This window comes from Brienomyrus brachyistius, chromosome 4 (assembly GCF_023856365.1).
Source record: "Brienomyrus brachyistius isolate T26 chromosome 4, BBRACH_0.4, whole genome shotgun sequence".
Classification (NCBI taxonomy): Eukaryota; Metazoa; Chordata; class Actinopteri; order Osteoglossiformes; family Mormyridae; genus Brienomyrus; species Brienomyrus brachyistius.
The window spans coordinates 36,823,596-36,838,803 of NC_064536.1; the positions used below are offsets into that span (position 1 = coordinate 36,823,596).

Below are 15,208 nucleotides of genomic sequence, written 5' to 3' on the forward strand. Positions count from 1 at the left end.
GCCCTACTCTCACTGCCAGGCACCGTGGAGCTCGATCGGCATTTGCCATAGAATACCAGAATTTGCAGGTCTACCACTGGCGCCCTGTGCTTTTCACAGATGAGAGCAGGTTCATCATGAGCACATGTGACAAACGTGAAAGGGTCTGGAGAAGCTGTCTAGAACATTATGACGACCTGTAACATTGTTCAGCATGATCGGTTTGGTGGTGGGTCAGTGATGGTCTGGGGAGGCATATCCATGGAGGGACGCACAGACCTCTACAGGCTAGACAAGGGCACCTCAACTGCCATTAGGTATTGGGATGAAATCCTTGGACCCATAGTCAGACCCTACGCTGGTGCAGTGGGTCCTGGGTTCCTCCTGGTGCATGACAATGCCCGGCCTCATGTGGCGAGAGCATCCAGGCAGTTCCTGGAGGATGAAGGAATTGATACCATTGACTGCCCCCACGTTCGCCTGACCTAAATCCAATAGAACACCTCTGGGACATTATGTTTCGGTCTATCCAACGCCGCCAGGTTGCACCTCAGACTGTCCAAGAGCTCAATGATGCCCTGGTCCAGATCTGGGAGGAGATCCCCCAGGACACCATCCGTGGTTTCATTAGGGCCATGCTCCAACATTGCCATGCATGCATACAAAAACATGGGGGCCATACAAACTACTGAGTACGATTTTGAGTTGCTGCAATGAAATTTCAGCAAAGTGGACTAGGCTGCTGCGTCATTTTTCACTTTGATTTTCGGGGTGTCTTTGAATTCAGCCCTCTGTAGGTTTGTAATTTTCATTTCCATCAAACGATGCGGCATCCTTTCGTTCCTAACACATTACCCAGTCTACATCAGTATAGATATCCAGCATGATTTTTTTCCCATTGAGATCTGATTCGTTTTCAAAGAGTTCCTTTAATTTTTTTGAGCAGTGTATAAAATAAAAAGTCATAAAATCATATTTACCCTGGGGGCATAAAGCCTTACAGGATTTTGGGATTGTAAATGAACCCGAACACACAGGAGCAGTGGTAATTCAGCAATGGCCGCCTTTCAAATCTACATTGTACAAAGTTTATCTTTTCAGCTGTAAAATTATTTTCAGTTTTTCCTGAAGATACGTAAAGTCACTTGGGGAAATATGGTCATGTAAAGCAATTCTTTTTCCTTCAGTTGTCTAGGAGGACAGCAGTAGTGACCCCATTCAGCATACTCTGAAGATCCTGGTGGTCCACGGCGCTGATGGAGAACATCCATTAGATATAGCCATTCTGCTGGAAGGCCAGAAGATCCAGTCATGCTGCGGCTAAAGCTTGTACTCTCCTAATCGGACTGATATATGCTCTTAACCTCGCATATCCCACAGCACTCCGTTACACTTTTGAGGCGTTCCAGAAACTTGTTATTAGATGGGTCCAAGCTCTCTCCAAAAGTGCAAGCGTTGAAGTTAAAGCTATTGTTGTGATTTACATACTGGACCTCATTTACATTCTGTTGTTCTTCAGTTCTGTGTGTATTGATGGAAAGGAAAATAAGCATTTAAAAACTGAACATATGCCACTGTCACTTTTCTGGCCTCTAACAGCTTCCCGTTCCCTGGGACATAGTTGTTGAGACCAAATGTTTTCTTGGTTTTATTTGTTAAATAATAAAATGTTGAAATTACATTTGTATTGTGTAATTTGTCAATTTGTGATTTTTGTGTCTGGTTCATGGTAGAGACACCAACACCAACTTGATATTTCAAGAGTAAAATTTACTTTAAAATAGCTTGTGCAAATTGTTACGAGGATTTTATTAAGTAAATTTTAAAAGTTCTTTTTTTCAGTGTAGACACCCTCATATCTGTGCTTCCTTCCAGATCTCTCTTCTAGCCAGGCTGTCATAGTTACTCTAGTCCTGCCGGAGGTTAGGTTAGGTGTAGGGCAATAACTCTTCTCCATCTTCTCTTTTCCGAGCTGATCCCGAGCCAACTCTACACCGTGTGAAGCCACACCTGGACTCCTGGAGGTAACTACATGAAACCAACTGGGACTTCAGAACTATATGAACTCTAATGAATGTCAATATAAATACAGTTTCATGCTCCCCGGTTGCCCAGAGGAGGATGGGGTTCCCTTCCGAGTCTTGGTTCCACTCAAAGTTTCTTCCTGCTAGAGGGAGTTTTCCTTGCCACTGTCGCCACTGCTTCCTTGGTGGGGTTTGGGCCAGTTAAATGTAAAGTGCTTTGTGACAATGACTGTTGTTAAAAGCACTATATAAATAAAACTGAATTGAATTGAAGCATAAAAAAATAAAATTCATAACATTCTTGTAAAAATTTACACTAACTAAAAATAACAAAGAAAAGCATTGTGCAATACAAATGTGAGTTCCTGTGCATGACTTTCAGTTCAGTGTGCACAATGAAATTAATGAATACATTTACTGACACGGGCGGTAGATCTTCAACACGGAAACATTATGTTAATTATTTCTGAGAGTTACGGCTAATGCTGGTTATAGAGTCATAATTGGCACTTTGAAAACATTCCGGTTTCCCAAAAAAGTACATCAGCACTGGAGAGGGAGTCGTTCATGAGACTAAGACTGTCTGTTATACTGAACTCAAATATGCTGCTGAAAACACAAGCAAACATGCCGATTCATTTGAGGTGACATCATGTGACTGTATTTACTACCAGAGCAAGACAAACCGCCTCGGCAAGTCAGTCTCCCCACAGCATTTTTACCAGTAAATCCAAATTGGGCTGAAAAATAACTATAGGCTATAGGAGTGTTTAGTGCTACAGATATACATCCATACTCAGACAGGCTGTAGTTCCTTATAGTCTTTTAGGCTTTGTTAATTACACACATCGACAGACACATTGCCTTTTGTTTGGTATATAATAATAATTTCTAATTGTGTTCAATTGGAGTTTTACTAATAAATAATCTCAAAAGAAATTTTGTTTCTCCTGCTGTAAACAAAATTGCACCGAAAAGTGAACCTAAAATTAAGGTTTGTACCAAAACCTGAGTTTCGTGTCCTGCTGCTGCACCCATTCGCCACTAGATGCCGCCCTGCACCTGCTACTCAGCAGAGTCCTTGCCACAGCAACACATCATCATAAGCTAAATCTCATCGGCAGACAGAGGCAGCTGCCTCAGGCGGACCAGCTGCAGACCACCCCCTCCCCCGGGGCTTGTCCATACCTTTCTTGATGGCCCGCATGCTGGGCTCAGTCCCCGGGCTGGGGGCGCCGTTAGGGAGCTCTGCCTTCTTAGCTCCACTGCTGACCTCCTTCTTGACCTCCTTCTTCATCTCCTACAGAGGGAGCAGAGTGTTCAGTCCCAGGGAAATCCCACCTAACCAGCGACGTTGGTGCCTTTCAGACCTGTCCGCCTCCCTCCCAGCACCGAGAAGGGGCAGGTCAGCTATGCATCGGACCCTGGGGGAGCTGCCACTCAGCAAGCAAAGCAGCGTGGTGAGCAGTTAGAGGAGAAGGGCCATCTGACAGGAAGGACGGCCCCGAGATGCAGCCATGCCCACCCAGCTGCGATTCCACTTCCTGTTCCTGTCAGTGAATGCTGAGGTTAGGCTGCGCAAACACACGCAGACAGTATGCAGACGCACACAGTCGGTCCCCAAAGACACGCAGACAGCATGCAGATACACACAGCCGGTCCCCAAAGACACACAGACAGCATGCAGACGCACACAGCCGGTGCCCAAACACATGCAGACAGCATGCAGACGCACACAGCCGGTGCCCAAACACATGTAGACAGCATGAAGATGCGCACACAGCCGGTCCCCAAACACACGCAGACGGCATGCAGACGCGCACACAGCCGGTCCCCAAACACACGCAGCCTGCATCCAACCACATGCAGAAGGCATTCACACGCACACAGCCTGTGCCTAGAGACAGACACCCAGCCCAGTGACACACGTCTGCAAACACATGCAGATGTCATGCACATTCACACAGGTACCACCCAGACACATACTGTCAGGAATCAGCGCCTCACTTGGCTGAAAGAGACGCACATGTGCTCAACACATTTAAAAATAAACTAGTTTTCGTCAACCATGTGGTGTTTGACGGCTGACAGGCAGCCCGTCCCCCCCAGCAGGATGAGGACACACCCAGCACATTGCAGCAAGAGAGGAGGCTGCAGCTGGTGGTGCGTTTCGATGGCTTTCACCCACCCCAGGCCAAAGTGACCTGGGGGCAGACCTGTCGTCAGACCAACCTCTGCTTTTGCTCATAGTTTCCATGACAGCAGCACTCACAGATCTCATGTGCACCCCCCCCCCCGCCAAACCACGCCCCAGCAGCCCTCAGAGTTATTCAGGGCAGCTAGGGGCGGGCATGGCGAGAGCCCAGCAGGGAATGGATCTCAGGGCACTTTTCCACCACACCAGGTACCGTACTTTTGGTACTTCAAGAAAGTACCAATACTACAGTACTTTAAGGTGCAGGTTTTCCCACTGGCATAAAAACTGGTATCGACGTCGAATGACATCACAATATGAGACGGGGCATTTTGTACTGAATTCATAAAATAGCTCTAGTATATTATAGAGCTGGACAATGTGTGATATTAATATCAACATTGCATGTTATGCACAAGTTTCAAATAACAAAACAAAAGTTTTCCAAATTTCCAGTATGTTTAAATTCACCAGATAACATGACATTGACCTTTTTCTTTTGTTACAAGCCTCCAAATACTTTTAATGTTGAAATTACATTTAATTTCTACTTACTTAGGTAAATGTATCTGTTCTTCTGAGACTGCGATATTTTTTTTGTGAGTATTTTCAGTGTTTTCTGAATTCACATTCAGAACTTTCAAGGCAGTTTTTGTTTTCAAGGCAGTGTTTGTATTGTGTTTCAGAGCCAAACTAACCAATTGACAAAGAAAGCATTTTAAGTCCCACCCCAAAGTAGCGAAGTACCAAAACAGTACCCCACCTGGTTTGGCACTTTTGGTCCTGGGGCTCGACCGGACGTCAATGAAAAAGGAAAAGTACCAAAAGGACCGTACCAAAAGTAAGGTACTTGGTGCAGTGGAAAAGTCTCCTTATGGACTGCGGTGCGGACACTTATCGAACTGGCACCTCCAGCTGGGTGCAGACAGGAAGTATGCTGGGAGACAGCTCCTGCTCCAGCAGCCACCTCCCCCCCACCCTCTACCCTGGACAAACTTGGTGGAATCTCTCTACAGGACTCTCTGCTGACAGTAGCGGGTGCTAGCATCTGAGCGGAAATGCTTCACTGCCATTTACGGTCAGGCTTTTCACCAAACATCTGGGGACCTGGACGGTTACAGGAACTTTGCTTGAAATTTCATGGCTATTTCAATTCCTGGCCATATTCCGGCCGGCTCCCCCACAGCTCCATGTGCAGGAAGCGTCCCGTTTTTCACTGTAACGTGGCTCCTTTTCACCTCCGACCAGACCAGCTGCTGCATTCCTGCTTTCTGCCTGCTGGGCGTAACCCCCCCTGGACTGCTCCAGCCTCGGCCATGAGGGGGCAGCCTTTCACATGGCTCTGAACCGGAACAACATCTACAACACTTTAAGAACGAAGCTAGAAGAAGGACAGGTGATGCTCTGCGTGTGAAATTCATAAAACAAGAGATGCTCTGCGTGTGAAAACCAGTGAAACCGCCCCGCAAACACACCCCTGAAAGTAGAGAGGTACACCAGTGCCCTCTTTGATCAAGGAGAGTTGATGTGCCACTGGCTCTAGGTGTGAAGGGATCATGCTTTTCTGGGAAGGACACTAGCCAAACGGCCGCAGGAAGTGAAAGACGCTATACAGCGGGCTGCTCTGACTCCACTGCTAAGTGACGGAAGCCTTCAGCGCGACAGCAACCTGGGCCAAAAGGAAACATGTTAAGCGGAAAAACAAAGGCTACTATGCTCTTAAAGGAGGGCAGCCTTGGTGACACAGTGTGGCCTCAGGAACTCCCAGCATGCTCAAGAAAAACAGCCCGATTTCCTGCATAGCCCAAGTTCCAGAACACACAGACACGGAGACACAAACACAGCTGCACACAGACTGACAGACAGATGGGACACAAACACAAAGAGACAGAGACACAAAGACAGATGCACACAGACAGACAGACGAGACACAAACACAAAGAGACAGAGACACAAAGGCAGACACACAGAGAAATATTAAGACTGTAAACAGAGCACTATGAAAGGGTTACCACTGACTTCCCTTGGTCTATGATCACAGTGTGTGTTATCTGCTTATATGCTGATATATTGCACTTTCACACACCAACGTTGGTGTCTAACTGAAGCATTTCAGCCTTGACGAGTTTCCAGTCCAGTCACATGAATCAGACAGAGGCACGGGCGCCAAGGACAGATGGACGTGCAGATAATGTGTGTCCCCCCCACCCCCACCCCCACCCCCGCAGATGCACAGCAGCACCACGCTGGACATAAGACTTCACTGCATCTGCAGACACATCGTGACATTACACTGCGACACATCAGTGCCCAGAGGCCAGACCTCACCCTGGGGGCCCATCATCACCCAGCCAAACACCCCCATGTCATGAGGCCCACCGGTGGTCTGCCTGCTGCATTCTGGACCGTGCGTGCAGGTGCTGATTGCTTTCTCTTATGGCCCCATCTGGAGGAGGCCATCTTGAGGCACAGCACTGGAAAATGTGGGCAGGGACTTGCACTGAGGCTGCCAATCCCTATGCATATCTCCCCATGTCACATGACGTGCAGATGTCCAATCAGGAGACAGTATCTATGGGAAGGCGCTTCACTCAGCAGAGTCTGGCCCTTGGACAGAAAGCAGCAGAGCGGCTGTGATCCAGAGCCTGTGGGCGAGTTCTGGAAGCAGCCAGGATTTGTCCGTCTTACAGCCCATTTCTAAAGACATTTGTTTGCGACAGGATTTGGAACGAGAGAGGAAGAGGATCTGCGCTCCTGTGTCCTGTCTGCACCGAGGCATGAATGTCTTACTTCCTAGGGGAAGTTAAACAGTCATACATAGGCAGAAAGAGATAGCAAACACTGGGTAACCAAGATCATGTCACAGAACAACTAAGGGGTGGTGCTTACATACTTTATGCTGAAATCCATCCATTTATTTTCTGTAACTGCTTGTCCTATTCAGGGTTGCGGGGGGTCCGGAGCCTGTCCCAGAGGCTACAGGCACAAGGCAGAGAACAACCCAGGATGGGGTGCCAACCCATCACAGGGCACACTAACACGCCATTCACTCAGACATGCACAGATGAAAATTGTTCTGCTGATTAAAGAAGCAAAAAAACTGGCCTTCTTTGGATTAGTTAAGTCCCCAATTATGGGTTCAATTACAAGGTCAAAATGGTCAGGAACAAAGAACTTTCTTCTGAAACTCGTCAGTCTACTCTTGTTCTGAGAAATGACAGCTATATTGCATGCAAGAAACTGCCAGGAAACTGAAGACCTGGTACAGTACCGTGTACTACACCCTTCACAGAGCAGTGCAAACCAGCTCTAACCACAAGACAAGAGGAGATGGAGGCCCAGGTGTACAAGTGAGCGAGAAGATCTTCAACTGGCAGATTCATTAAACAGTACCCGCAAAAGTCCACTGAAGAGGCAACTCCAGGATGCTGCTGTTCAAGGCAGGATTGCAAAGGAAAAGATGTATTTTGGAATGGGCAATAAACAGAAAAGGCTGAGATGGGCAGATGAACACGGATACTGGACAGAGGAAGACTGGGAAAAAGTGCTATGGATAGACGAGCCGAAGTCTGAAGTGTTTGGATCGCAAAGAACGTAGATCAAATGAAAAGACACTGGATTACATTGTTATGGGTGCAGCCAGACTGAATGGTACGTAAGAAGTGGGAGTGGAATCTCATCAGGTCACCTCAACAAACTGACACCTAGAACGCCAAAGGTCTACAAGGGTGTAACTGCTGCCAATGGAGGACTCTTTAATGAAAGTAAAGAACACAATTATTATTTTCAAAAATTATTGTTATTTATAACTATATCAATGATTATTTTCTATTTATTTGGCTATATTTCCTATTCAAACTCAGTTCATGAATGTTTCATGGAAAACAAGGGCATTTTGATGTGACCCCAAACAGAACAGTCTGGGCTACTCAGATTGTCATGATTTGAGGTTTAATTCAGGTCATGATTTGATATGTAAATACTGTCAGTCTTGATATCCTTCTTATGAAGAAAAACTACTTGCGCCTATTGAAATTTAAAAATTTTGGGTGTCATCTAATATAAAAACTTGCAAGCAGTACAAATACATGGCTTAGTATTGTGAAGGAATACATGGTGAGTGAAAAGGTGGGAATGAATAACTGATTTTGCATCCATTTGGTAACGTATCTGTTACCTGACAGCAATCTGACAGACAGCAACGCACACTTTTATATTTTAACATTTGTATTTATTACTTTATAACAACTGAAAGAAATTGAAATAGAAAAGCAATGTTTAACTGATGATCCATTGAAGTGAAGAAATACTGAAATTGTGGCCTATATAATGACTTCTTGATCATTCTGAGATAGCACTACTTTACCCAATAACCCATACATACCTGTGTGACCCAAGCAAACATGAATGCACTATGCAGGCAGAAACAGTAACAAACCCAGGTCAGGAGTCACTCACATCTTTAGCAGGATGTCTGACACACACACACACACACACACACACACACACACACACACACACACACACACACACACACACACACACACACACAGGTTTTAATTATATTGTAAAGCCGGGCAGACCAAGGCATCGCAAGCATAGTGAAGAACAAGGAGACTTGATGCCGGGACAGAACAGCTCTTTACTCTAGTCCTGAACCGGACTGTATCAGGCACCGAACCCTAAATACACACAACGGAGGTGGTCAGACGCTGCACTGTAAGGCGCACAACACAGTGGGAGAGTTATACAGGACAATAACACACGAGAATCGGACAGTGTACACACAAGACATGGGTAAACACACATGCCACGTTCGGGAAGACAACTATAACCATAACAACAACACAAGGGCTATTTACAATTGCAGACAGGGGCTATTTACATTGCCCACGAGCATGCTGGGATATGCGGACCCCAGTGCTACACTTTATTTGTGGGGACTCTCCATTCATTTCTATGCAGAAAATTCTAATCCCAGCATGTCAACCTTAACCCCTACACAGCCCTCACCTTAACCATAAGTAACCAAACAAAATATGAGGCTTTTGTCATTATTATTTTTTTGACTGCTTTCACAGATCTTTGAAATCTGAAAAATGGTCCCCACTATGTCAAAAAAAAAAAAAAAAAATGGTTTTTATTACCTTGTGGGGGGCATTTGGTCCCCACAATGTAATATATACCTAACACACACATCACCCTAAAGATAAACTTCAATTCTAATATAAGCTCAAAAGAAATAGGAGTACCATGGATTTGCTTTGCTTATATCTACTGTTCTGATGATACCTGGTAGTTCGTGGATAATTGCAGAAGCAAATATGCCCTTTGTGTTCTGGGGCACGTTTTAGTGGAAAATATTTCAAATATACAGTCAGGTCCATAAATATTGGGACATCGACACAATTCTAATCTTTTTGGCTCTATACACCACCACAATGGATTTGAAATGAAACGAACAAGATGTGCTTTAACTGCAGACTTTCAGCTTTAATTTGAGGGTACTTACATACAAATCAGGTGAACGGTGTAGGAATTACAGCAGTTTGTATATCTGCCACCCACTTTTTATGGGACCAAAAGTAATGGGACAACTGGCTGCTCAGCTGTTCCATGGCCAAGTGTGTGTCATTCCCTCATTATCTAATTTACAAGGAGCAGATAAAAGGTCTAGAGTTCATTTCAAGTGTGCTATTTGCATTTGGAATCCGTTGCTGTCAACTCTCAATATGAGATGCAAAGACCTATCACTATCAGTGAAGCAAGCCGTCATTAGGCTGAAAAATAAAAACAAACCCATCAGAGAGATAGCAAATACATTAAGTGTGGCCAAATCAACTGTTTGGAACATTCTTAAAAAGAAAGATCGCACCGGTGAGCTCAGCAACACCAAAAGAGTTGCAAGACCACGGAAAACAACTGTGGTGGACCGAAGAAATCTTTCCCTGGTGAAGAAAAACCCCTTCAGAACAGTTGGCCAGATCAATAACACTTTCCAGGAAGTAGGTGTATGTGTGTCAAGGTCAACAATCAAGAGAAGACTTCACCAGAGTGAATACAGAGGGTTCAACTAAAGGTGTAAACCATTGGTGAGCCTCAAAAACAGGAAGGCCAGATTAGAGTTTGCCAAACAACATCTAAAAAAGCCTTTACAGTTCTGGAACAACATCCTATGGACAGATGAGACAAAGATCAACTTGTATCAGAGTGATGGGAAGAGAAGAGTATGGAGATGGAAAGGAACTGCTCATGATCCAAAACATACCACATCATCAGTGAAGTATGGTGGTGGTAGTGTCATGGCGTGGGCATGTATGGCTGCCACTGGAACAGGTTCCCTTGTATTTATTGATGATGTGCCTGCTGACAAAAGCAGCAGGATGAATTCTGAAGTGTTTCGGGCAATATTATCTGCTCATATTCAGCCAAATGCTTCAGAACTCATTGGACGGTGCTTCATAGTGCAGATGGACAGTGACCTGAAGCATACTGCGAAAGCAACCAAAGAGCTTTTTAAGGCAAAGAAGTAGAATGTTATACAATGGCCAAGTCAATCACTTGACCTGAATCCGATTGAGCGTGCATTTCACTTGCTAAAGACAAAACTGAAGGGGAAAAGCCCCAAGAAGAAGCAGGAACTGAGGACAGTTGCAGTAGAGGCCTGGCAGAGCATCACTAGGGATGTAACCCAGCGTTTGATGATGCCTGTGCATTCCGGACTTCAGGCTGTAATTGACTGCAAAGGATTTGCAACCAAGTATTAAAAAGTGAAAGTTTGATTTATGATTGTTAATTTGTCCCATTACTTTTGGTCCCTTAAAAAGTGGGTGGCAGATATACAAACTGCTGTAATTCCTACACCGTTCACCTGATTTGTATGTAAATACCCTCAAATTAAAGCTGAAAGTCTGCAGTTAAAGCACATCTTGTTCATTCCATTTCAAATCCATTGAGGTGGCGTATAGAGCCAAAAAGATTAGAATTGTGTCGATGTCCCAAAATTTATGGACCTGACTGTATGCCTCTTTGTGGACAGGGTTACTCTGAAATGCTTCAATGGACAACACTGCAACTTGGACAACCACGTCAAGCAAGTTCACTCGATTCCAAAGACATGCAAAGTCTGTGCGTTATACTGATCCAAAGCTACAAGCCTGAGATTAATGGGTGTGAAAATCAACACATTTTGTGTTTGTTCGGTTCAATGGGTAAAAACACATATAGTTATCAGAAGAGGTACAGATGTTGGAATGGATACAGATATTAGAATAGAATAGCAGCTTTATTGCCAGGTGACCACAGCCAGTGGGGATGTTTGTTAATACAGCTTATGCCAGTACACAGAACCAGATAAATGGGGTATAAACTAGGGGTGTAGCAATTTATCGATTCTGATCGATACATCGATTGTTAAGGCCACGATAAGATTTAATCAGCTGAACATGTATGGACACCCTGCACTCTGAGTGTGCTCCCACCTGGAGGCAGATATTACAGGGTGCTGATGCCCACATGGTGGGACATCCAGCAGCCAGAGGCAGGGGCCCAGACCATGCCTGCATTCATTCATAATACCAGCTCATAAAAGCAGGCCGGGCAGCCCCCCCCATCCCCCCCCCATCCACATTGGAGGGCCTGATCAAACAGGACCTAGGGCTGTAACCAGAGACTCACCAATCAACCAGCCAAGGACCGGAATCAGATGATATTCAGCGAGCTCGGTCCGGACTGAAGACCGGCCGGTCAGCCTCATCCATTTCCAATTCCGAACCAGTCCGTTTTACGCATGCACCACACGTCATACGCACAACAGCGCAGGTAATAGCCTCACAGTCGTGTGCACACTCACAGCCAGATGCTAACATGTCATTTGCGTGGACGCTCTTCACTGTGAGTGAAGACGACACAAACCTTGCAATTTGTAATACATATAAAGCAAAGTAAACCGTGGGGGAACCACCAAATAACGTGGTGAAACAGAGGTAAACTTTACACTGATTGCTAAACATTTTAGATAATACCAAAAAGAATTAATCATTAAAACTGCAAAGCTAGCTAAGGTTTTTTCCTACAACAGGAGTAAAAATGTTTTAGCGAAACTTTAACCTCCTGCGCTATAATGTCTGTACAGAATTGAAGGTATGAAAACAGTATGCTAATTGTGGCTGAGTTTGTTATGGCAAACGCTAGTTACAGACGGTTTGAGAACATTTTGGTTTCCCAACAAATTACATCGGCACTGGAGAGAGATTAGTTACTGAGACCGTCTGCCCGAACTCGGATATATTTGCTGGAAACACATCTGATGTTCCAACAAAGGTTGGAAATTGAAATGGATTTTCTTGATCAACAGTCACCACACACACACACACACACACACACACACCATATCAAGTATGCAAGTAGTACATTCCCAATAAAGGACTTTGTTGAAGAAAAACCTTTTCCATTCGACTTTTAAACTTACTAATAATGATCTCGTTAGCGCAGGTACAGGAATAATTTGGCAACAAGCTTAAGCTATATCTTCCTTATGAAGATAAATCCATTCATTAATAGCTTACTTATGACACAGCTGAGCTGTTATTTTCTAAAAGCCCTCATAAGATAAAGGTTGGCCTACTTATTTGTTTTTTTTATGTAAAACATCTATATTTACAACATGCAAACTCCACACAGCATGCAAGCAGCATGCAAACATAGCTGTTTGTAGGCTCTATGCTTGGCTACAACATAGGGTCTGCATAATGTTACCTTGACGTATACCCAACATGCTATAGACTGTGTAAAGCTGAAATATCAGACATAATATTATTATAATTGTTATTGTTGTTATTATTATTGTTGCTGTGGTTATAAATATGGTCGGTCCTTGGGTGTGTGTTGCAACTGTTAGCACCTGCATGGAATTATAAGCTAGAAAGGACTCTATACCTGTTACGAAAGTGTTTACTTTGTTTATTAAATCTGTTCCTTCCACTAAGCACACTAAGTGTCTCAAAACACCACACACAATTACACACATGCATGCTCAGGTCTTTTGTACGGACTGTATCACCTGATATCTGGACTTCAGGTGGTATTTACAGATTGTACTCAAGTTAATAATTATTAAAGATAGTTCTTTTAGCATCGTTCACAAAACCACACTAAATGCTGTTGACAACACACACACACACACCTTTTGTTTGTTTAGAGCATCTAATATTTTAACTTTACACAAGATGTTCAAGATGACATTTTATTTCATCCTTTTGTGACACGTTTATAATGCATATTTTGCGCTTACATCATGTCAGTGCAGACATAATTGCATGCATAAATAATCTGTCTTAACACAAACTTTTACAACATAATGATAAATCAACACAGATTGTTACCTTATACTTCACTTGTTCCAGTTTAGATATAATATTCAGCATATCAGACAAAACAACGAACCTCAGTGTTGAAATTCAATATCAGTGGTTATGAGTAAAAGCCGAAATGTGATCATATGGTAGTAAGAACATAACACAAGAGACACGATGCAGCAACAGATAACAATGCACTACAGACCAAACCCTTTGCCTTTGAATAAAAAAGTATTAGTCTATAGGTATATCTTAGTACTGAAAGACCTTTTTTTAATACATACATTTGTACCGTTTTGCCGCGGTATAAAAATGCATGTCATCATTGGTTTTTAAATGCATATTTTAATGCCAAAGGAAGGTGCTGTGTGGAGAAGTATAAAGGGCAAAAAAATACTGTGTCGAGAGGAAGTTTCTCACGCTTTCTGTCCCAATGGCCGTCCATATTCAGAGAGATATGAGGTTTTACTGCGAATACTGATTGAGAAAGTAATGCAGTTCTCAAAAATCCCATGACTTTTCCAAAACTTTCTGATATTTTGTGTTTTCCATAACTATGTATAAATCAGCCTCAACCAATGCCGACCGTGCAGGCCTACACACCAGTATTAATATGCATGAGATCCGCAATTTATTTAATTAACTTGGAACTCTTGATCAACTATATTCTTAAAGGCAAATAATCGATTGTTGATTAATCATTAAAAACCCCAATACCCTAATGTCGGAAGCCATACCAGCTAGTTCATAAAAGGTCATGGCTTAGGGGTGTTCATCCATATGTGACCACACGTGCTACTAGAGAACGCAGGATTTAGATTGAATTTAGTTTACTGACATTTATGATTTTTCTAATTTATTAAATTCATTTTACATTTTTATTTTTCCAATGTGAAGAGAAGCGTTGCTGCTTTCGTTATTCAGACACGTCGACAGACACATGTACAGCAACTGTTCCTAATTGTTATTGCAGTTAAAAAAAAAATAATGCTGTACCCAAAAACAAGGTTGGTACAGAATCGTGAATTCTGTGCACTGCACACGCCTAACAGGAACAGAAGCTCCCGGTTCAGTGATTCACGTGGGGGAGGGGGTAGCATCCCTCCCGGGCTGATGACGCCCTGAAACACACAGTCCCATGAACTGCGCAGGTGGGCCAAGGCCCAGACGACTCCACAGGACCTTATAATGGGGTAACGGGATGGGTAGGGGGGAGCACTGTGGGCTCGGGGGGGTCAGGGACAGTCCGTGAAGCAGGCTTCTCACTAAGAACCAACACCTCCCACACGGCTCAGGCAGAGACACGACTGCAGGGGGGGGCAGAGCCAGATCAGCACAGTGCGGCCGGACACAGGCTCCAGGCCGGCGTCCAGCCTCCGGCTCACGAGGGGGGAGGCGCATCTTACGCGACACATACTGAGAACTCTCTACAGACCCTGACTAAGACTAAGACCAGACCAAGGCTTGGTTAATTCAGAGCCAGAGCCGGAACCAAAGCCAGAGAGCTGCCACTGCACCAGATACAGGGTGGCAATACAGTGAGGACACCAGGGGCCTCAAGGCTGGGGGGCTTCGGGACGGCAGTGTCAGCGTGCCACTGGCCACACAAGCACGCGGGGGGGGGGGGGGGGGGGGGCATGCAAAGAGAAGCTCAT

At 44.4% G+C, this 15,208-nt stretch overlaps 1 protein-coding gene across 12 annotated transcripts in view; it reads right to left on the reverse strand.

Annotated features, from left to right (window-relative positions):
• sh3kbp1 (SH3-domain kinase binding protein 1) overlaps positions 1–15,208 on the reverse strand; it is a 45,819-nt gene that overhangs the window by 23,155 nt on the left and 7,456 nt on the right. For all 12 annotated transcript variants that reach the window (XM_049010011.1, XM_049010010.1, XM_049010009.1 and 9 more), the window contains one exon: positions 3,192–3,303. In XM_049010011.1, the coding sequence (XP_048865968.1) occupies positions 3,192–3,300 (109 nt within the window). In that variant the 5' untranslated portion in view covers positions 3,301–3,303. The remainder of the gene's footprint in view (positions 1–3,191; positions 3,304–15,208) is intronic.